Genomic DNA, 22,275 nt, shown 5'->3' on the forward strand with positions numbered 1-22,275 from the left:
AGAGTCATTCGTTATTGGTCTTTGGGGCGTTGGCGGCTGAAGCGTTCCTGCTGCAGGAGGATGCGGCTGAGGGCGGGATCCTCCTAGAGAGATGCGTTCCATCTCCGGGATGAGGAATTTAAAGTTTCTCCTGGCCACATTCCATGGGTTGTGAAAGCCCCTGTCATGGCGAATCCCGGAGTCCACGGGAACCTGTAGGAAGAGGGACTGAAACACCCCTTTCCCAGATTCTGGTAGGCCCGAGGAATCCCGCTCCATGAGCTCAGTTCTAGGCGGATGAGAAGCGGGGAGATTGGGATGCGAGTTAGTGTTTAGATTTAATATGGGAAGGAAGAAAGGCTTGTTTGCAGCCTGTGAAGGTTTAGCTGACAATACCAACCCTCCTGGGGGCCGCCTACACTCCCTCTTTCTTTAGTTGTTTTGACAGGGAGGGCAGCTGAGGTAAAGGCGACCCTGGCTGTAATTAGCTTCAGAGCGTCATCAGGGAATTTAAAGCGTCAAAGGCTGAGGAGTCGAGCCTTGAGGAAGGGAACAAGAAGGCGGGTCGCTAGGGGGGATTATGGGTATGCATGCTTAATCAGCAACACAAAGGGGGCTTTTTTTGGGGAAGCACCTTTTTTGGGGGGATAGAGTGCATCCGAGGAGAATAGAAGCAATCAAGGCAATTAGAAGGCAAATTCCTCGCACACACAAAGGAGGAGAAAGGGAAGGGGTTTCTTTGCAAGGGAGTTGCACTTACGTGACCTTGGTGGCTAATGCAGGAAGCTTCGGATGGTGCTGCTAGAGATTTTGTGTGATCCCGAATTATCTTGGGGAATCGCCGCCCGCCGAGAACCCGCTCCTTAAGAGGCGACCTGGAAGCAAAGGAGCCTTGGAATAAGATCAACGAAAACAGGGAGGGGCAACATTGTTGGGAGTGCCCAAAGCCCGGTTTATGGAGTGGGTGGTGCGGCAGCATCCCCTAAGTTTGGGGCCTGTCCTGACAGTGCTGCACGGTATCCAGGGCCGGGCGGTCCCAGATTTTTAATCCAGGGAGGAGGCCAGTCCAGCCAATTGGCCCTCCGCCTCTAGTAGTCCGAAAAACAAGAGGAGGAGGAGAAGAGGAGGGGAGGGAGGGAAGCGAGTTTTCCTGTGGAAATTAGGAGGCAACCGAGAAGGCGATTGGAATCAATGATCCGTGGCGGCTTTACCCATCAAGACCAGAGTCGTTTAACCTGAAGCTCATGGTAGAGTCTCTTCCCCAGAGATTGACATGGATGTCTAGAGCGATGGGAAGCCCGGACTGTGAAGCTGCAGCTTCCGAGTCGGGGAGCTGTTGAGCCGTGAGCGGGCCCGGATGCTCCGTCTTCATGGGTTTGTCTCCCCCCCACCCCAGATGTCGCGGGCAGAAGCCTACCGGTCGAAGCCACTGGTCCGAGGCCACTCGGCTGCTCTGATAGCCCGGTAACATCAAGCGCCCGGTGTCCACCAGGCCCTTGAACTTACATCCTTCTATGGCGAGCTCCAGATATGGACGGGAGCTCCCGATAGGTAATGTCTCCACCGCCCTGCGAAACCCGGTGGTGTAGGCGCTGCGCCATGTTGGCTGCGCTGGGGCTCGTGGCCTTTATTGGAGTCGGCAGCCCGGGCAGCGCATGGGGCAAGAAGAATCAACTGGCGCCCAGCCCCGGCTCCAGCGGAGCAGCTCCTGTGGGATGTTTGTCCAGACCTGGAGGTGGATGGGTCCTTGAGTGCGTGGAGTCGATCACTCCGGGGGCGATGAACAGTCCCTGTTCAGCCGGCTTGAGAGAAGACGCAACACTGGCAGCACCAGCCCAATTGTCCCGGTAGGGGATGGAGCTGCAAATCATACTGGAGTTGGAGGCGACAAGGACCTGCGTGGGGGAACTTAAGGAGATGGAGGCTGGAGGTGCATGCGGGCCGAGATGCCACCGCCTGCAGAGGAGGGGTGGTTTTGGCAGGGGCCTTGGCGTTTTGGAGTCTGCTGCTAGTACTCTCCCTCCTTGGTCCTGGGCTGCAGGGAGGCGCAGCCGAGGCGAGGAAGTTTCCCGGCGGAGCAGTCACGTTTCTCCCAATGGGAAGCCCAGCTTCTGGCTTAGCGTGGGCACGAGGGTTTTAGGTGGCCTTCTCACTCCTGGGGGAGGACCCTCCTCGCGCCGGGGTGTAGGCCCCCCCACCCGGGCTGCCCTACCACTCCTCTTCGGAAGTGTCGGGTCTGCCTGCCGCCAGTTAAAGCAGTCATCCTGAGGCTGTCTCCCGCCGGTGGGAGAGGTGTTCTGCAGCGAGGAAGGCTAGCTAACGGTGGTAGGCCGAGGAGGACCAGAAATGTCCTGGCAGAAGCCTTAAGCATGTCGGCCAGTTCAGGATTTTTTGCCCTGGAAGCCCGTGATTGCCCCTCGCGGACACTCCATGGAAGCGTTCTCGCTTTGCGAGAGCATGAGGAGCTTCGTTTTGGGCCTCCTCGCCTATCTACCTGCCTCTTGGCTTCCTGGAGCCTGTTCACAAATTCAGCATAGGGCTCTTGGGGTTTTTGCCGGATAGAAGCTCTGGGTTGGCTGGCGGCATTGGGGACTTTGATACAAATGCCTTATAAAGAAGAGCACTCAGAGGCGACCGTAGGGTGGCCCCTCAGAGCAGTACTAATCTGATGATGCGTTGGGGTTGGCAAATGCTGTCGAAGCCCGTAATACAAAGCTGAGGCTGGCGGTGTAGAAGCGCCGCCAGAGGTGGCTGCTCTGTTGAAGCATTGCTGGCGGAACTCACTTTCCCAGACCACAAATTGTGTGCAGGGCTCCAGGGCATCACCCGAAAGGTGGTTTCAGTCATCTGGAACCATTAGGTGGTTCCTTGCGATGGCTAACTCCAGCATGCCTCTCGCGTAGGGGCTAGTGAGCTCCCCTCGTCCCGCATTGCTAAGCGCAAGACTTCGGTAAGAGATATTATAGCTCGAAGTGATTGCTGGTACTCGACTAACCATACGAACTATGCCATCCTCCTCGGTATCTGTATGAAGTGGATGGGGCACAATGTCACGAGAATCTCGGCATGCGTCTTCCGTCAGGAGTTTCTTTCTTCTGCAGATCGCATTGGCTAATATGTTCCTGCGAGAGTTTTGAAACCAGCGCCATTGCGATGGCTGGCGGAGGTCTGCAGTGGCTTCGGAAAATGAAAGCGAAGACAAGGGGAGGCGGACTGAGCGGCGGGAGAGTTTGAATTGGGTGAAGGCGAGGGGCAGAAGGAGGACCAGGCGTCCAATTTAGTGGATAGAGAAAATTCGGGGTTGGGAAATTGAAGGTGAGAAGATCGAAAGGAGGGCCTACAGCAAGGGGTACGTAGGTCTGCCCAGGCTGATGGCGACAAAACATTGTCTCCACGTCAGTAGCAGCGACATCGGTAGCGAGGCTCTGTCTTGAAAGGGAAAGTCGCCCGATGTTTTCCCAGTCATTATAGATTCAATGTCCCCACTCTGCAATTACCATGGAGCACTGAGCTTCAATCTCCTCAATCCCAATTTGCGCAGCTCCCTTCTCTTTACAGGGACCCTGCGCAGCATTTCGTTAGCAGCTTTCAGTTAGGTCTCAAGCGTGCTTGTCATAAGCCCTGCTTTTGCAAGCTCCCCATACTCCACCGGTGTTCCGTCCGGACGAGAGAGTGTCCTAGGGCCAGCGTGTCTCTGGATCGCGCCCGATCCAGAGGACAGAAGGCGATGATGCGAAACGGTAGTCCCCTGGATCGCCGATCAGCGGACTTGATTATCAGCGAGACCCCTTCCCCGAAGCGACGGTGAGCAGGGTGGAGGTTACGAGGATTCAGGTTTCGGCACCAGCTTGTAGTCGACCCACGCGGTCGAAAGCGATAAGAAGCGGAGCGAGCAGCGGAGATAACATCTGGGTGGAGATGCAGCCGAAAGCAGCGGGGAGACGGAGGTCCGTGTTCCTAGCGAGTCTCCCGTCTGCCGGTTCCTGGCACCTTTTATTGTTACTCTGCTCCGGGAGTGTAGGAGGGAGGACTGGGGGGAGTTCGGGGAGAGCGGGAGGTCGGGAGATCATCAGGTGATGCATGATCTCATCTGGCTACGTGCGGAGAAGAGCGTACGCGTCTGAGCCTAATCCTCACCTGGGGGCAAGACCATTGTCCCTGCGCCCGGTGATTGAGCCAGACAGTTCACGACCCGTGACTCATGGGGGGATGAGGAGTGGGGGTGCGATGCGACCGGCAAGGCCGCAGGTCCGTTGGCGTCCCAACGTTCTACTACGGCACTGCTGGGTCGGCAGTGCACTACTACAGGCACCTACATTTTCTAAACAAGTAACATAATCCGACAGTCCTAGTTGTATTTTAAAAACACCTTTATCATAACCTATCCTCCTCCTTTATATCCATCTCCTATAGCCTTGTCAGGCCCCTTCCGCACATGCAAAATAAAGCACTTTCAATCCACTTTCACAATTGTTTGAAAGTGGATTTTGCTATTCCGCACAGTGAAATCCAGCTGCAAAGTGCATTGAAAGTACATTATTCTGCATGTGTGGAAGGGGCCTCAGTCTTCTAGATAGGGACTGAGATAGAGCAGTAGGCAAATGGTTGGAACGATATGAATGTTAAACAAAAATGGTTGCAGCTTCAGAGAGTTGCTGCGCTGGGTCTGCAGTGGAACAGTTGGATTTTTCTAGTCATCTGATGAAGGGAACTTTGACTCTTGAAAGCTCATAACCCCAAGGTATTGCTGGTCTCTAAAGTGCTACTGGACGTGGATCGAAAAATTGACGTATTTCTGGCCACTTCCAACACACACTTTAGAGCAGGGGTGTCAAACATGTTACGTGGGAACTGGATCCAGCCCCTTGAGAAGGTTTATCAGGCTGTTGAGGAAACCACACCCTTTCTCCCAATCTGGCTGGCAAGTCTTCTGTGGGCATTCCAGTCCAGGCACCCCTCATCCAGACTGGGAAGCCTGTTGTGAGCTTGCCAGTCCAGACACCCATTTCACCCCACTGTGGGCTTGCCAGTCCCTCCCTGCTGCAGACTCATCAGTCTAAGTACCCACCAATCTGGCTCATGATCTAGCCTGGTGAACCACTCCCCCCCCAGCTGTGGCAGGCACCCCCGCCCAGTCCTGACCACCTCCTCCAGTTCTGGGCTGGTGAGCCATCCCCTGTGCCAATTTGGGTTGGTGAGCCCACGGAGACAGCCACCCTCTCCTTACAGGAGAGAAAGGGGGGATATAAATCCAAACTCTCCTCCTCCTCTTCTTGTTCTTCCTGAGACAATTCTGACCTCACGGGAATAACAGAATCCAGAGAAATCTGGAGCTCGCTTAGTGAATAGGAACCTCAACGTACCTGTGTTTTTGATAGATGTACCTAGGTGCACTCAGCTGAGTCATGCCTGATGCATACATGAATTTCTTTCAAGGAATCAAATCAGTACATGGTGTCCTTTTCACATGCCCTTTCCCCCACCTAACTGAGTTAAGGAAGATCTACACATGAAGTACATGGGTAGGCAGGCAGACCAAGCTTGCTGGGTTTGAAGACACAGTAACCATAACCCAAAGAAGAATGAGTCACATTGTTGTGGCAGGTTTGGCTTTTGTTTTGCTAATGGACTGTTATTGTTTTGTGCCTTGAAACCTTTTGTTGCCCTGTTATCTGCCTTGAGACAAAGCTAGGCAGGGTGGCAATAGATCAAACAGTTTTTATTCATCCCCAATAACCATTTTCAAGGCCTGTTATATGTTTGGCTTTCTGAACATGGATGGGTTGGTCTTTATCATCAGGCATTTTAATGGCCTTGATGTGTAAAAATCTATCTCCCTTTACCTGGGGAGGGGACAGCCTTTAACTCAAGCAATACACACAGGAGCAGGGTTTTTTTTGTGCCAGACAGAGATGAAAGTTTTCACTTGGGATTGGTTGAAACTTAAGTACCCTTGAAGTGCAATCACTGATGGGGAATCTGTTACAGGAACAATTTTGCAGGAATCCATTTGCTTTCACTATTCTCTGCATATGTAAATAGGTATTGCCAAGACACTCCACAACTCCAATACTCTGTTATCCAGAGAAACCCATACACTCTAGACTAGAGCTGCTCCTGGACTTCTCCCAGCATAGGGAAAGGAATCTCATGTATTTGAAGAGGAATCTCATGAAAGCTGATAACTATATTTTTATTCTACCTCACCTGCCTTGAAGACTCCATTGATAACTGGCAACAAAACAGTGGCTCAGGACGGCATTTTGCAAAAGGGAACAGGTGTAGCTATTAGGCTGGACCCACACTAAGATTTCCAACAATAAGGATGCCAGTTCCAGGTTGGGGAGTATGGAGATTTGGGTGATGAAGCCTGAGGAGAGTGGGTTTTGGGGAGAGAGACTTCAATGGGGTACAATGCCATCGAGTTCATTGTCCAAAGCGGCCATTTCCTCCAGATTGAAATGATCTCTGAAATTCCAGGAGATCTCCAGCCAACACCTGGGGGTTGGTAACCCTAAATGAATCTTGCCTGCCTTCCCTCTTTCTGCTACAGCCTGTGGTCCTCCATGAAATGCTACTCCTGGGGGACCCTGTGAAATGGCACAAAGGGGAGGGCATCTACAGAAGGAACTGGGAATCACAGGAAATCGCCAGCTGAGTCTGGATCCAACCCATCGTCAGTAAAAATGTAAGCATTTTAATTGAAGAAGAAGAGTTTGGATTTATATCCCACCTTTCTCTCCTGTAAGGAGACTCAAGGTGGCTTACAAGTTCTTTTTCCTCCTTCTCCCCACAACAGACACCTTGTGAGGCAGATGGGGTTGAGAGAGTTCTGAGAGAACTGTGACTGGCCCAAGGTCACCCAGCAGGAATGTAGCTTCACCAGATAAGCCTCTGCCACTCAGGTGGAGGAGTGGGGAATCAAACCCGGTTCTCCAGATAAGAATCCACCGGCTCTTAACCACTACACCACACTGGCTCTCATTGGGCTGCTTCTTGTTTTTGCTGAGAACTGTTTTTCAGTTGTGTGAGCCTGGTTTACTGCACATACTATACCCTTTCCCCACTGCGTTCTCTAACTTCCCTATCCATTTTTATTGCATTGTTAATATGCATGCTGTTTATATTATACAGTTTGCTGTCTATAGTTCCAATTACATTGTTCCAATTACATTGTAACTCACCTTGAGCCACAGCAAGCAGGGTGGGCTATAATGGAAATAAATAAAAATAAAATAAAGTCATGCTTGTGAAGTGTTTGGCATGGACTAAAGTAACACAAGTAATCTACAACCACAATAATTTTTTTTATAGCTGCGTCCCCAGAGCATAGCAGCGATGTATTGTAGGTATGTATGGTACCTTGGGAACAAACAACTGAAAAATCAGGCAGAAACGGAAAACGAACAACATGCGTTTGCTTTGCCTGGGATCTTCACCCTGAAGCAGCAAATACTTCATTTAAATATCCAAAACGTGTCCTTCAAACTGCACTATGGAAATCAGAGGCAAACAACACTCCGGATGAACTTAAAGTGACATACTGGAGAAAGGCTTCTATTTCATTGCTATAGCAACCCCAGCCTCTTGTTGAAGGGTATCAGTGTCCAATTCAAAACGCTGTCAGTCGAGATGGGATCCAGGTATGCCAGAATGCCCTCCAGTATCCATCATCATAAAGTACAGGAGTTTTGTCTTCTTGTAGGTAGGTCAACCGAGGTTCAGTCTACATTCTGATTTACAAAATCTTCACTTTTGTAGCAGTTCTCTTTTGGTTCCTTAAATGCCTCCCCTCAATGGATTTCTTCCAGTGCACTCCAAAGAATGCTTTTCCTGGGAGGAAGCCCCACTGCATGGATTTGAGTAAGATTCTGAGTAGACTTTCTTAAGGATGGCCCTGTTTGCTTCTCACAGCTGCAGAGTTTTGAAGGCAAGCCTTTTCGAGTAGGGAGGCAGCGTGATGGAAAAGCTGCACACGTAATTTATGCCCACAGTGCAGCTGTTCTCAGACCACCGCCCTGCTCTCGAGGAATGGGGCACCCTGACCGATCCAAAAGTTATTACCCAGCAGAAAGTGTCGATGTTGTCTTTGCACCTCAACTCAAGCATATTGCCTGATGCCGATAAGAAAGGACTCTCATGGAACAAGAAAAGGACTTTTTGAAATCTGGAAAAAAAATCATATTTACGATTTAGCCCTCCAACTTCACCTTTAAAATCTCCCACAGAAGCCCATTATGATACTGAAATACAGAAGAGTGACAATATACTTCATAAAGAAACGATCAGTAAGCAAGGGAAAATCAAATCATGGCAAGAGATAAAGGAGGGTAGAAAAATACAATGGTTGACATATTTCCAGATAACATCCAGACTTAGAAGAGAATTAATACCACAAGGAACTTGACAGGAATTATCAGATTTTGAAAAAGAGATTACAACACAGAAACATTTGATGGGAAGAATAGCTAAGATTCTGCTGAAAACTGAAATAGAAATGGAACAAGTAAAGATATGCGTGGTTAAATGGATGCAAAACTTTAAAGAAGAGATAACGTTTCAACAATGGGATACGTTATGGACTAAAAATATTAAACTTACTGCAAACCAAATGCTAGAAGAGAATTGATATAAATGTTTTTCAGATGGTACATAACTCATGAAGTGATCAAGAAGATGATCAAATAAAATGATGGTCTTTGCTGGCGATATCATAAAGATGTCGGGTCCTTTTTCCATATTTGGTGGGCTTGTAAAAAAAATCAAGAAGCAACTGGATAGAAGTACACGTGAAAATGCAACAGATAATTAAATTTGAATTTCCTCTTATTGCTAAAACATTATTGGCTATCTTACCGGAATACCTTCCTAAGAAGCTTAATGAACTATGTTGGCATTTTTTAACTGCAGCAAGAAAAACAATTACATCCTGTTGGTAATCCGATAAAGATCTTAATACAGAACTTCGGGAAGATAAAATCAGAGAATATGCTATAATGGCTAAATTAACAAACCTTGTAAATAGACGGGCAAATCACGAATTTGATGAGAGATGGGAGCTTTATTTCTTGTATGAAGCTGAATCAATCATGTAAAAACAAAAACAACTGGGAGATTATTAATTTGATAATGATTAAGATATGAGACTGACCAGTAAAAACTTTGTAGAGTTGGTGGACAGAAGATAGTGAATTAAAGATTTTGTGATGGTTTCTCTGATAGAATTAGAATGTTACATTGGGATCCATTGTGTTATGAATATATTAATGCTGTTTTGGATAAATGTACTATGTTCTCTTTTTTTTTGCTCTGTTTCTATCTGTTCCAAATTCTTTTCGTTTCATATATTTCTTCTATGTCTGTTAATTATACTGTGGACATTAATAAAAAATTACTAAATAAAACACATTGCCCAATGCTGACTCTTCTTCTTGGAAAGGAGGTTAGTAGAAAGCACAAAATACATTGTGCATTCCCAGGACTTTTCTATATTCAGAGGTCTTTGTGTCATCTGTAGTTTGTAGTGGTTAAGAGCAGGTGCACTCTAATCTGAAGAACCAGGTTTGATTCCCCGTTGTGCCACTTTTGCTGTGGAGGCTTATCTGGTGAACTAGATTAGCTTGTGCACTCCAACACATGCCAGCTGGGTGACCTTGGGCTAGTCACAGTTCTTCCAAGCATTCCCAGCCCCGCCTACCTCACAGGGTGTTTGTTGGGGTGGGGGAGGGAAAGTCTTCTACCATCTGGGATGGTTGGCCTCTTCCACTGAGTGTGCAGTTTTAGGAGGGACGTGAGGTCATAATGTGTCATCAATGAAGCATGCAAATTAACTTACCAATCTTAAAGATCCAGTTCAGAATTTTTCTTGACAACGCTGGGTGTAATAACCAGGTATGACAACATGGTTTACTTGTGTCTTTATTTTTCAACACAGTTAACAGCAATTATAGTGCAAAAATGCAAAATCTCACATCGATGCTGTTTAAGTATGTAGTTAAAAAAAGTGTTCCTGGCATGATCATAATCAACATTTACTTCTTCAGTTTATTGTGTTTTTTTCTGCTTCACCTTCTTCAACCATTGTGGTGGGGCTTTATTGGTCTATAAAAATTAAAAATACATCCAGGATAAGTAAAGTAAGACTGCAGCAGAATGTCACGTGTATATTAATTTAATTTATTTAAAACATTTATTAGCCACCTTTCTTCCTTATGGAACTCAATTCAATTCAACCTTTAATGGCATACACCTTATGGAACTCGAGGAGGCTAACAATACATAAAACCAGCATTTAATGTCACAAGTTCAGACTTCTTTTATCAAATGGTATTCTAAATAAAACTATTTTCTGCTGCCCCTTCAAGATCGGAAGCGATGGGGCCAGGTGTGTCTCCCTGAAAAGGCTGTTCCATAATTGTGGGGGTGCCACAGAAAATGGGCCACCCCTGTGTATCCACCAAATGAATTCCTTTGACTGATGTGACAGTCAGGAAGACCTCTACCTGTGTTCTTAATTCTTGGGCAGAAGTTTCTGTGAAGAATACTTCTTCAGATACCATTTCTCTACTTCTAATGGCATCGCAGTCCTGATATGAACATTACATCCATACTGTGTATAAAGCGCCATCAAGTTGCAGTCAACTTATGGCAATCCGATAGTGTTTTCAAGGCAAGAGATATTCATAGGTGGTTTGCTGTTGCCTGCATTGGTATGGGCTGACAGAGTTCTGAGAGAACTGTGATTGGCCCAAGCTCATCCAGCAGGCTTCATGAGGAGTGGGAAATTGAACCTTGTTCTCCAGATTAGAATCCACCTGCTCTTACAGACCAATCCAGAGAGATGATGGCACCACTACGAAACCATCCCATCCCCTACAAAGCTCTTTCTCACGGAGCAGGAAGCTCAAAACAGGAAAAAAAAACACCTCCAGAGAATCCCCCATAGAAGATAGCAGAGAGACGCCATTGAAAACATGGCGAACCTCTGAGCCAGCCTCTGCCACGCATAGGGGCTGGGCAGGCAGTGGAAGCTGACTGAGGTCGGCTCCAACCCCAGGCTCACCCCCACAACACTGATATTTAGCAGGTGGTGGTAAGGGAGTGTCGATGTGAGGCTGGGCGCTGTGGGTGACCATTGCAGAGTGCTGCAGTGGCTGGGTTCAGTGTATTTGCCTTTCTGCTGGGGTAGGGCCCTGGGAGGAGCATTCCCCTGAAACGGGCTGTTAACCACAACACCTTGCTGGTTCTCTATCCATACTCTGGTGGTGGTGGAAAGGGCCATAAAGTCAAGACAACTTAGGCAAAAAGTTCTACATTGCTACCATTTTCTTCTGGGTAGCATTCCACCCAATTTTTCCTCCCAGATATCCCTGTTCACCCTACAAAACATTTCTGGGTTTTATAGCTCTAAACCTTCAACTGACCATTGAATGGGGCCATGCCATGTAAATGTGGTTAAGATCACACCCACACCCACTTAGTTTTGTTCCCTAGTTCAATGGGCACGTTTCAAAAGAAGCACTGATGTTTGCTATTTGTGACACCTTCACTCTGTCCAGACACTGTTGTTGACAATAACATGTTCTTCAGTGATATACATTGCCCATTTCAGTAGACAGTTTTCTCCTACTTGTATTTGTAGTTGCAAAATGATTTCCCACCATAGGGGTTTTGTTTATTTGCTACGTCCAAATGTTTCAATGTAACCCCACGATGCTTCGGGCCAGCAGAATTTCCGTTTCATCGTCATGTTCGAATAGGAAACTGTGGCTTGGATCTCAAACAGTACAAACAGAGTCATGGAACATCTTGGTCCTCTTCCTTACTGCAGGCTTCTTTGTCCACAACAGAAATGTGAGATGGGCAAGTTGGGAGTGGGAGACAAGGGGGCAGAATGGGCAAAAATAGATCTTCCCTAATCTGCAGGCAGAAAAAGGGCCCATTGGAGGAACTACAGCTGCCCTGACAGAATGGATCAATAGAATCTGAGGCTGATCATACTGTTTGTGTCCCTTAAGGTCCCCACCTTTTTGAACTGGCAGGCACACTCTGAATTTTGACATGTTATGGTGACCACAAAATGGCTGTCATGTGAGATGGAGCCAGCCACAAAATGATTGCCACAGCTTAACTTCTGTAATACAGCGCAAGTACTTGCACTGTGGTGGTAGCTGCTGCCAATGCAATTTAAAAAAACCTGTGTGTGACCCCCTCATATGTATCTCCCCACAAATTGAATCCCATAGTGCCTTTCCATGAAAGGCACTGATAGATCCAACTCCTCATAAACAGCCTGAAGAAATAGGCTAAGAGCCCACACTTTGTGCCACCAGTTCACACAGTGAGGTAGGCTTTTTGTGTATTCATTCTCTGGCAGTGTTTATGGAGCATTCTGAAAAGAAGTAAGAAATTCCTCTTATGTGAAACAAATACAAATGTGTATTGTGTGAATGACAGGACGTCTGTGTGTTCAGTTGACACATCCCTATCTTCCCATAACATACTATGTTTATTGTGATGTGATTTTGCTCGTGGGCATTGGCCATGGAACTTACCTCCTAATGCCTATTGGGATATTGCATTCTATTTCTATTGGCCAAAATCAAATATTTTGATCCAGGAAAACAGTAAGAATGAAGAATACAGTGTACATAAATCCCCCACTCATTTTATCCTGACAGCTATTCTAAGAGATAGGTTAGGCTGAGAGAGACTGAGTAGTCCAGTGTGATCCATGGCAGGGTATTGATACAAGTTTATTTTTAATTTGGTTATTTCATTTATACCCGCCCCTTTTTGTCCCAATGGGGACCTGCGTAGATTACGCTGTTCTTCCCTCCTTCATTTTATTCTTCTGCCCTTCTACTCCAAGCCTGATACTTTTTTATTTATTTATTTATTTATACTTTGGGCTTCTAGACCGCCCCATCCCCGAGGGTCACGATCTAAACAAAGTATTTTAAAAAAGTATTGCACTTACAAATAACGTTGGTTTAGGCGCAAACACATTTTCCGCCTCTCGCTCCAAAGGCAAGTTGACAGAGGAACTCGGTTGAGGTTTTGCTGGCTGACTTTTAACCTTTTTCTGAGGTAAACTGTCTGCATGGGGTTTACCATGGGGTTTACCATGAAGATTAACCAACATCTGTTTCATCTCAGCAAGTTCCTAGAAACAGAACAAAATCTCACGACTCAAGCACTAGTCACTGAACACGCATTCTCTGTTATCGACCAAGAGTATAGAGACAGGGTCATTGCTCTGTAATAAGGATAGCTCTCTCTCTGGAACTGATTGCTTATTAGAAACCGCTTCATAAAGGAAGCGATAAAACAAACTTTAAAAAAACACACACACACATGTGAGATTTATATAAACACAAGGCCATCATTTCTGAAATGCTGTAATAGAAAAAGATTTACAGGGCACCATGAAGCATCCCACAAACTCCTTTTCATTTCAGCTGCCATATATTTTCAAGCTGTTTTTCCTAAAGGCTTGTTTTGAAAAGGAAGAGCAGCTCACTTAATCCAATCTGTATGCTTACAAATGACAGTCAGATGGCTGGGATAAGAGAACATGTCTTCCAAAGGCTGGGATTGTATATGTGTGTGTGTGTGTGTGTGTGTGTGCGTGTTTCAAATGATTCATTATTTCCAGAAAGTAGGGGGGAAAAACATACAGAAGACAGAAAACGTGCACATTGGAAAAGCCGCAGTTAAAAAAAAAATAACACAAGAACTATAAAGGAGGATAGAATCACTTTACAATGGAAAACAGTATTTGAAAAGGAAGAGAGAGCTGGCTGGAAAAATGAAAAAGGAAAGAGGGGACGTTCAGGAACAGACGTTCTTGTTCAATTAAATAACCATTCAGTTTAACAAAAAGCAACTTCCACTGAATCTTTGGCCAGTTTTCGCAGAACACGAAATTTATGGTAAAAATATGCCACGATATCCACATTTATTGATGAATTTTAACCATTACATTCACCTTAATAGCAATGATAGGAAAATGTGATTACCCCCCAGCCCGTTAGGTGTTTAGCTTCAAAGGACACAACTGCAGCAGCAAAGGTCTTAAGGATGCTCCTAAGATGCTGGAAAGCCCAGACTTGGATGGTCCAGAGGGGCCAATTTTGTCAGATCTTGAGTACTGCTCTTGTGTACTATTCTTGTGCACCGCTGTCTCTTCCGTGTAAGCTGCTCCACATCCCACCTTGAGGATTTGCTTCTGAAGACTGGTGAGTCTCCCAGAGTGGGATGCTGTCTGGTGTAAAGGAGAGCAGCCAGAAAGCAAAGCCAATTTAACTCTTCCATCATGATGCGGGGTTGAGAGCAACAGATTCTAATCTGGAGAACTGGGTTTGATTACCCAGTTCACCACATGAGCGGTAGATTCTAATTTGGTGAACTGGGTTAGTTTTTCCTACTCTTCCACATGAAGCCTGCTGGAGGACCTTGGGCTTGCCACAGTTCTCTCAGAACCCCACCTACCTCACAAGGTATCTGTTGTGGGGAGAGGAAGGGAAAAGGAGTTTGTAAACCACTTTGAGACTTCTTGTGGTTGAGAAAAGCAGAGTATAAATCCAAACTCTTCTTTGCTTCGCAGTGGCATAGTGGTTAAGAACAGATGCGCTCTAATCTGGAGGACTGGGTTTGGTTCCCCACTCTGCCACTTGAGCTGTGGAGGCTTATCTGGGGAACTAGATTAGCCTGTGCACTCCAACACACGCCTGCTGGGTGACCTTGGAGAAGTCACAGCTCTACGGAGCTCCCTCAGCCCCACTCACCTTACAGGGTACTTGTTGTTTGGGGGGGGGGGGAAGGGCAAGGAGATTGTAAGCCCCTTTGAGTCTCCTTGCAGGAGAGAAAGGGGGGATATAAATCCAAACTCTTCCTCTTCTCCCCAGTGAGTGAAAGTATGTTCTGCTTCCACATGACTTTGGATCTTGGCCAAAAACTACTTCATGCTCCAGAGAAATTCGGAATACCGAGATAATTTGTTACCTGGACTGAGTTGCAGTATAGTCTGTGAAGAATCAGGTGCCATTGGACAGAATACACTTCCCCTATGCTTATATTGGATGAGACTCTAGAGCTTTTGGCGCATTCTGAGATCAAACATGAGGAATGTATGGTCTATCTCAGGGGTCTGCAAGCTGTGGCTCTCCAGATGTTCATGGACTACAAATCCCATCAGCCCCTGCCAGGATGGCCAGCATGCTCTCCTATTATTCAGTCTCTGACATCTCTGTCCCTATACTGCTACTACTTTATGATATTGACTAAACCACAGTTGATGAGGCTTGGGGAAATGCTATTAATTTTTAGGTCTAGTTAGTACATCATTGCCTATTCATACAATGACATCTGTCAATTTCACCAGAATCTTAGTTTGGGAGGAGCATGTTGTCTCCCTATGGCTCACATGCTTTAAGCAGATACCTGTGTGACTCCACAAACGACTCTTGGGCTCACCTTCACCTTTATATCCCCCCTTTCTCTCATGTAAGGAGACTCAAAGGGGTTTACAAACTCCTTTCTCTTCCCCCCTCACAACAAACACCCTGTGAGGCAGGCGGCGCTGAGAGAGCTCTGAAGAACTGTGACTAGTCCAAGGTCACCCAGCCGGCATGTGTTGGAGTGCACAAGCTAATCCAGTTTGCCAGATAAATTTCCACAGCTCAAGTGGCAGAGCACGGAATCAAACCCAGTTCTCCAGATTACTGTGCACCTGCTGTTAACCACTACACCATGCTGGCTCAGGGTGGCATCAAGCCTCAACATCAAGGGTTCTCTACTGACTGGCTGTTGTGGGTGTTCTGCGCTGTGTGGCTGTGGTCTGGCAGCTTTAGCTCCTAGGAGATTGTAGTTGGTTCTAGCATGAAAGCCTTTGACAATATGTTCTGTATGGATTCTGGCTTTCATGTCTGGAGCTTCAGAATCGGCCCTACAGGGCCTTGGGGTGGTGGAGGGGGAATGAGACCTTGCAAAAGGCTGTGGAAATAGTAACGGTCATAGCCAAGTGTGCCCTAACCACTGGCTGGAAGCAGAGATGTGCTATTTCACAGCACAGTTGAATAACTAAAGTGATTCAGCGGCACAGATTCTGGGAGGAAACACGCTGGCACTTCCATATATCATGTTTATGGACAAATAAGATGGAATCCTTTCTGTGGGAGGCCAGACTCGTCTAGACAACTAAGGAGAGCTCTTTCTAGTTGTCAACAGATTTGGAAAGGACAGCAACAGATTAAGTTCCCAGTTCAGCTGAAACATGGAAACTATCCAATGCACAAAATACATTTGGGCAGATTTTCTCTACGGGGGGCATCGGGGAGCCAAGTGCAGGGCAGAGAGTTCACTGGCCCACCCTGCTTAATTTATGGCCACTAGAAATGCTATTTCCACTGCCAAGGGATGGAGGTCCCATGTTGCCAAAGGTTCAAAGGTGGATTTCAGCTGTTGCAAAAAAACCTCAAAACAAAACAACCCAAATGAGGATTCCACTGAAGCCTGGTTGGAGAATTTGGGATCAGAGTGTGGACTGCTAGAGGATTAAGGCCTTTAAAAAATGGCTTCATCCTTAAAGTGAAAGTGGTCACCAGCACTGGCTGCCAGGACACATCAGAGAATGATGGTAAAGCGTATCTGAGACAATGGAACAGGGTAAGGCAGGGGTGTTGAAGTAATTTATTATGAGGGATGGATATGACATATATGTGACTCAGCCGGTCCGGGGCTGTCTCAGAGGCCTGAGAAGCCCTTTCCTGGCCTCATGATCGACACCCTTGGGTTAAGGGGCACATTATGAAGAAGAAGACGGTTCTACTTGGAGGAGTAACAACATCAAGTGGTGGGCCTTCCTGCATTTAGGAACAATTCCTGAAAACTACATGTTTGTTCTCTGCCAGGCTCGTTTGAGGTTTGGTCTGTCGCTTCTCACCTACGGTATACAGGTCATACTTGCTCACAGCCATTTGAGCTTCAGGGATACACACGGAGGCGTGGAGTCACTGGACATCACCAAGTTCAAGAAATGGTTTAATGCCAAAAGACCAGCAAGCACTGAGATCCCTGCAGTAGTTGATTTCTCGTAACGATGATAACGAAAAATATGCCTTAAAGGATGAAAGCATACAATTCCTCATACGCTACCGCTTCTGAACAGTTCTATAATGCCACAGGATGTAAATTCTTTGATTCAAATGGTAAAAATATTAGCCCGGCTTTGTTGTAGCGATGATGATGTCCGCGTAATTAACGTCCAGCATTTCAGCTATGAGCTCCTTCTACAGCCACCCCGAGCCTTCAAGCACACCAAACCTTTTCATCTGCTGGGTAAATTCTTCTTATTGCTCAGTCATTTAATATTGTAACTATCTGCATAATTCGGCCATGTGCAGTGGCATGTCAAAACAGCTCAGCTGCAGAGCAGCTGTTTCAAAGGCCTGCATAGCTGATACCAATGTGCTGCTGAAAGTTGTAAACTTTGCAAAGATGTTGCCAAAGCAATGCATAGACCAAATTTCTCGATGAAAATAACTCGGGACGTTTACATGACGAGCGCACGCTTCATCTTGAAGGGACCCAGGCGGAGTTCCCTACCTACTTGGAAGCAAAGGCTACTGAAACAGAGTTAATTTACCTTCTGAGTACGGTAACTACCGGTAGGTTGAGAGTGGGCACGCAGAGCTCATTTCGAGGCAGTATTTTGATACAAGCAATCCTTGTGAATCTGCAGAGCTTCACTGGGTCATGTGAGATACACCCCACCTTTCTCTCCTGTGAAAGAGTTTCAATGTGACTTACAAACTCCTTTCCCTTCCTCTCCCCACAACAGACATCTTGTGAGATAGGTGGGGCTGAGAGAGTTCTAGAGAACTGTGGCTGGCCCAAGGTCACCCAGAAGGCTTCTTGTGGAAAAACGGGGAGACAAACCTGGTTCTCCAGATTAGAGTTGGCTGCTGATGTGGAGGAGTGGGGAAACAAACCCGGTTCTCCAGATTAGAGTCCACCTGCTCTTAACCACAACACCACACACTCTCTCTCAAGTGACAGTGGTGAGAAATTCTCAGAATGAAGAGGAGTATCAGGTGAGGCAAAACAATATTTTAGCATTCACTTGGTCCTATATTTGGGAGCCCAAAGGCTGTGAAGCAAAGTGAGAATGCCCACCAGAAATTCAGACTGAACTTCCTTAGAATCATAACGTTGGAAGAGACTTCAAGGGCCATCAAGTCCAGCCCCCTGCAATGCAGGAACACACAATCAAAGCACTCCTGACAGATGGCTATCCAGCCTCTCTTTAAAAACTTCTGAGGAAGGAGCCTCCACCACACTCCTCTGAGGTAGTGCATTCCACTGTCGAACAGCCCTTACTGTCAGGAAGGTCTTCCTGATGTTTAGGTGAATCTCTTTTCCTTCACCTTGAACCCATTACTCCTGGTCCTAGTCACTGGAGCAGCAGAAAACAAGCTTGCTCCCTTGCCAACATGACATCCACTTGTTATAAACTAGCACTCTCCTGTATCAGAGAAGGTCTTAGCAATCCAAACCAGCAAACATTTGGAAAATGGGAGCCATGTCTATGCTTTTACTCATAAAAACTTCTTAAGGAAAACAACAAAAGACTGGGATCTTTTATCCTTGCAAACATTGACAAGGAGTAGTCTAACAAAGAAACTTTTAGACTTTGTCTGGAAGTGACGTAACACCCTTTTAATAGCTTTCAGTGGACAGGAATGGGGGCAAATAGGGTAATTCTGAGCTCTGCATTTTGCCCTAACCCGTATGCAGCAGGAAAGAACCGGAATAGACGACACAAGTGCAAATCCCACAGGCTGTACAATTCAAACATTCTCCTTTTTGAACTCTTCATTACATGTCCCATCTAAACAGAGTTGCTCATTTTTTATGGAACTGTACCATGTGCAGAACAAATGTGGCAAGTGTTTGTATCCCTTCAGCTACTTTTAATTATGTAACGCTGTCATTCGGTCCCCTGATCCGCCAGCTCTGGTCAGCACATGGGGAATCAGGAACACATTACAGCGCCAACAATTTGCAAGAGAACAGGCTCTGCGAGGAAGTGATTTGAGATGGAATGTGCGAGGAAAGACACAGAAGATGCAACGGGAGCATGAGAGGGGGCCTGGGCGCGCAGGCAACTTCTGTATCCTGCGTTGAGTTGGTTACCATGCCAGATTCTAGGTCCCCCACCCCACCCCCGCTACCATGTCAGATTCTAGGTTGCCCCCAGGAGCAGTCAAGACTGACTTTAAGTAGGTTGTTAACCATGTGTATGCCATTTCTGTGCATACGTTCTGGGGAAAACTTCAAAATTCTACTGTCAAGAACACCAACGTAAATAATAATTAAACTGACATTAAAGTACAATGTGAGCTCTAGATCACAGTTGTCAAACTCGCGGCCCTCCAGATGTTATGGACTACAGTTCCCATCATCCCCTGCCAGCATCAGTTCTAGATCACAGTTGTCAGTTTGAGTTTGTCAACTGTGATCTAGAAGTTTGACAACTGTGATCTAGAACTGTGCTCTAGGAACAACAGCTGACACGACAACAAGGGAAGCCTTCTGAATAATTTCACCAAACGAGAGCTCATTTTAGAGCCCACCCTTTGGTGGTGATGAAGAACGCTTACTTTTATACTTCCCAGGTAACCTCTGTATTCAGCAGAGGAATTCCAAATGGACAGCATCATTTTACATCTTGGGCATTGAACAGAGGAACCCTAAGTAGGCAGAAAGATTAGCTTACCAGGCACATAAAATAATCTGCCCTAACTTGGATGCAAAACGAATTACAAGATGACACTGTATGGAATTGGGATTCTGTTTGTCCTGTTATGATAGATGGATACTTTTCAGTTTGTTCGATTTGATGGAGATAAGATCCCTGGACACGAGAGATCCACCATGGCTTTGGATACCTGCCTTTTCAGACCATCGGCCACAGGAGTTCTAGCCAAGCAGAGAATGGAAGCAGCTAATAATACTGGGAGCTAGGGAGTGGCCCTCACAGCTTTAGAGGAGGCTGCACCAGAACCGCACTTGCTCACTGGATCCTGCTGTTTTGGAAAACACCCAGTTTCAAATCTCCCAGTTTTGCGTATGGGCCTAGAGTGTACTGCGATATCTCAGCATCAGAGACCGCAGGATGAAACTAATGATCTAAATCTGTCTCCACCTTGTTTTGCATCTGGACTTGTAACTGAAACATTCGATGGCCATTGCCAGTAAGTTAACAGGTGAGTACACCTCTGTTGGTTGTCTTGAATTTTACAATGACTCTCAATGCCATAAAACACTGTATCCTTCTGGGCTGCCTTGCTGGAGGGGTACTGATTCTTTCTTCGGATAAATTCCTGAAGGTGGTGCTGGACTATTTCTGCTCATTTCCAGTGCTTGAAAATTAGGAGCATTCAATGAAACTCCATCTGGTCTCCCTGCACTTTAACAACTATATAAATATTCTGGAGAACTGGGCTGCAGTCATCAGTACACAGCTGATAACCAGCTGCCTGTCATTTCTGTCTAATCCCAGGGAGCAGTTGAGATGCTGAACCAGAGTTTGAGCTCAGTGATGAGGGTAACCATCTGAAAATCACTCCTGACAAGGTGTGGTTATTTATTTTCGTGCCACCTTTCCAGGGAACCTTGTTTGTGAAGTTACCTGGTTCTTTTTTAAAAAAAATCTATCTGTGTTAAGATGAGCACTCCCCCAAGGACCCAGGACTTGAGCTGAATTAAATGGGCAATTTCCACTTGTTGCCGTTTGCTGCTTATGTCATTCCTTGGGAATCTCCTATTTGCCAGGGGCAGAATTTTGTAAAGATCTCTGGGCTGAAGTGGGAGGCAGGAAAGTCCCATTATGCGGGGAAGGAAAATTTAGTCAGGATCCAACCCTCAAGTGTGAACCTTATCGTTCCATTTGGACCAGGTGCTTCTCTTTGGAGGCCCAGGGACTGGCAATCGTCAAAGGTGCCTTTTACTAGCTAAAGCTAGTTATTTTTAAAAAGGGCCCTGCCATGATAATGTGGTATAGATTAGCCTATGGCAACATTCTCTGAGATGGCTTCTGGGAAGTGTTTTGAAATAACAGCTGGTTTAAAACATGGAACACTTAAGGCCAATTGTGTAGCATCTTCACTGACCCCCAACAGATTGCAAGTCTAATTCAAAGTGCTATTTTTGGTCTTCAAAAACTAAGTGGTCTGGGTTCAGGATCCTTCTGGGACAATCTACTTGGAATTCTGATCTTTGTCAGATCGTTCATCTGAGGACAATACCTTCTTAAAAGCGGATCTGAAAACTATGGAACTCCCTTCACTTCTTTATTGGTTTGAGATGACAGGCAGAGACATTTCTTGCCCTGGGTGTCTCTGAAACTTGAGAGCTACTTTTTCTTTGGCTTTTGTTGATCTGCATTTTTTTTTAAAAAAAAGAAGAGTCCAAAGAGGTTGAAATTTTGAGCATTTCCCTTTCTAATGTCTGGTTTTGTGTACATTTGCTTAGAGACAACTAAGTGCAATCACTGTAAATGGGAAAAGAGTACAGGCTCACAGGTGAATAAGTCCCCAAAAATCTGGCTGATATTATTAAGGTCTATGATAGTGTTACTTGAGGGAATATCACATTTATTACAGACGCTGAATTTTGTTTACCTCCACTGTGTATTCTATTGTGGCTGTTACTTGCTTGATATTGGGAGGGGGCTGTTTGTAAACAAAGGCAAGCCTATGCCCTCATAGCCTTTTAAAATTAAGGATAATCTTCCTGAAGAGGCTGTGAGTCCCTGATAATGCACTGCAGAGGTGTTAGCTGTGACAACCAGTTGTATCCTCTTGAGTCTGTAAGAGAATATGACTCCTTGACACCTGTCTAATCCCATCAGTTTCTCTCTCCGCCTCCTTCAGGTGGGGTACCGTATTTTTCTAGGATGCTTGACATTAAGCCTGTTAGGTGCCCATCCTGGTCTGAAAGACTGGGGTTGGCTGTACATAATGGATTTGGTGGAGTGTTCGGGCTAGTACCCGGAAGCAAATAGGGTTATGTGCAGTAGTCCCATCAGTTTCCAGTATAAAATGGTGCTTGAATGTCCAAGTGAATGTCCATTGAGTATTTGTAAAGGACATATCCTGGGATATGTCTGTAAATATTTGCTAATCTACCCCTACATGAAGTTTCCTAAATGGGTTAAAAAGCTCCCTGTGGAATTCTTCAGTAGGGTCTGAAGACAGAGATTCATGGAAAATGGTGTTGAAAGAGCTCCTT

General features: G+C 46.1%; 1 protein-coding gene across 1 annotated transcript in view; it reads right to left on the reverse strand.

Annotated features, from left to right (window-relative positions):
* Positions 1 to 9,878: 9,878 nt before the first annotated feature.
* Positions 9,879 to 22,275, reverse strand: part of PIBF1 (progesterone immunomodulatory binding factor 1) — a 121,534-nt gene continuing 109,137 nt past the window's right edge. Inside the window, exons 18-19 of the mRNA XM_048494119.1 lie at positions 12,959 to 13,144; positions 9,879 to 10,080 (exon numbers count right to left, since the gene is read on the reverse strand). Coding sequence (XP_048350076.1) covers positions 10,024 to 10,080; positions 12,959 to 13,144 — 243 coding nt within the window. The 3' untranslated portion in view covers positions 9,879 to 10,023. The remainder of the gene's footprint in view (positions 10,081 to 12,958; positions 13,145 to 22,275) is intronic.

Source organism: Sphaerodactylus townsendi, linkage group LG04 (genome assembly GCF_021028975.2).
Source record: "Sphaerodactylus townsendi isolate TG3544 linkage group LG04, MPM_Stown_v2.3, whole genome shotgun sequence".
Taxonomy (NCBI): domain Eukaryota; kingdom Metazoa; phylum Chordata; class Lepidosauria; order Squamata; family Sphaerodactylidae; genus Sphaerodactylus; species Sphaerodactylus townsendi.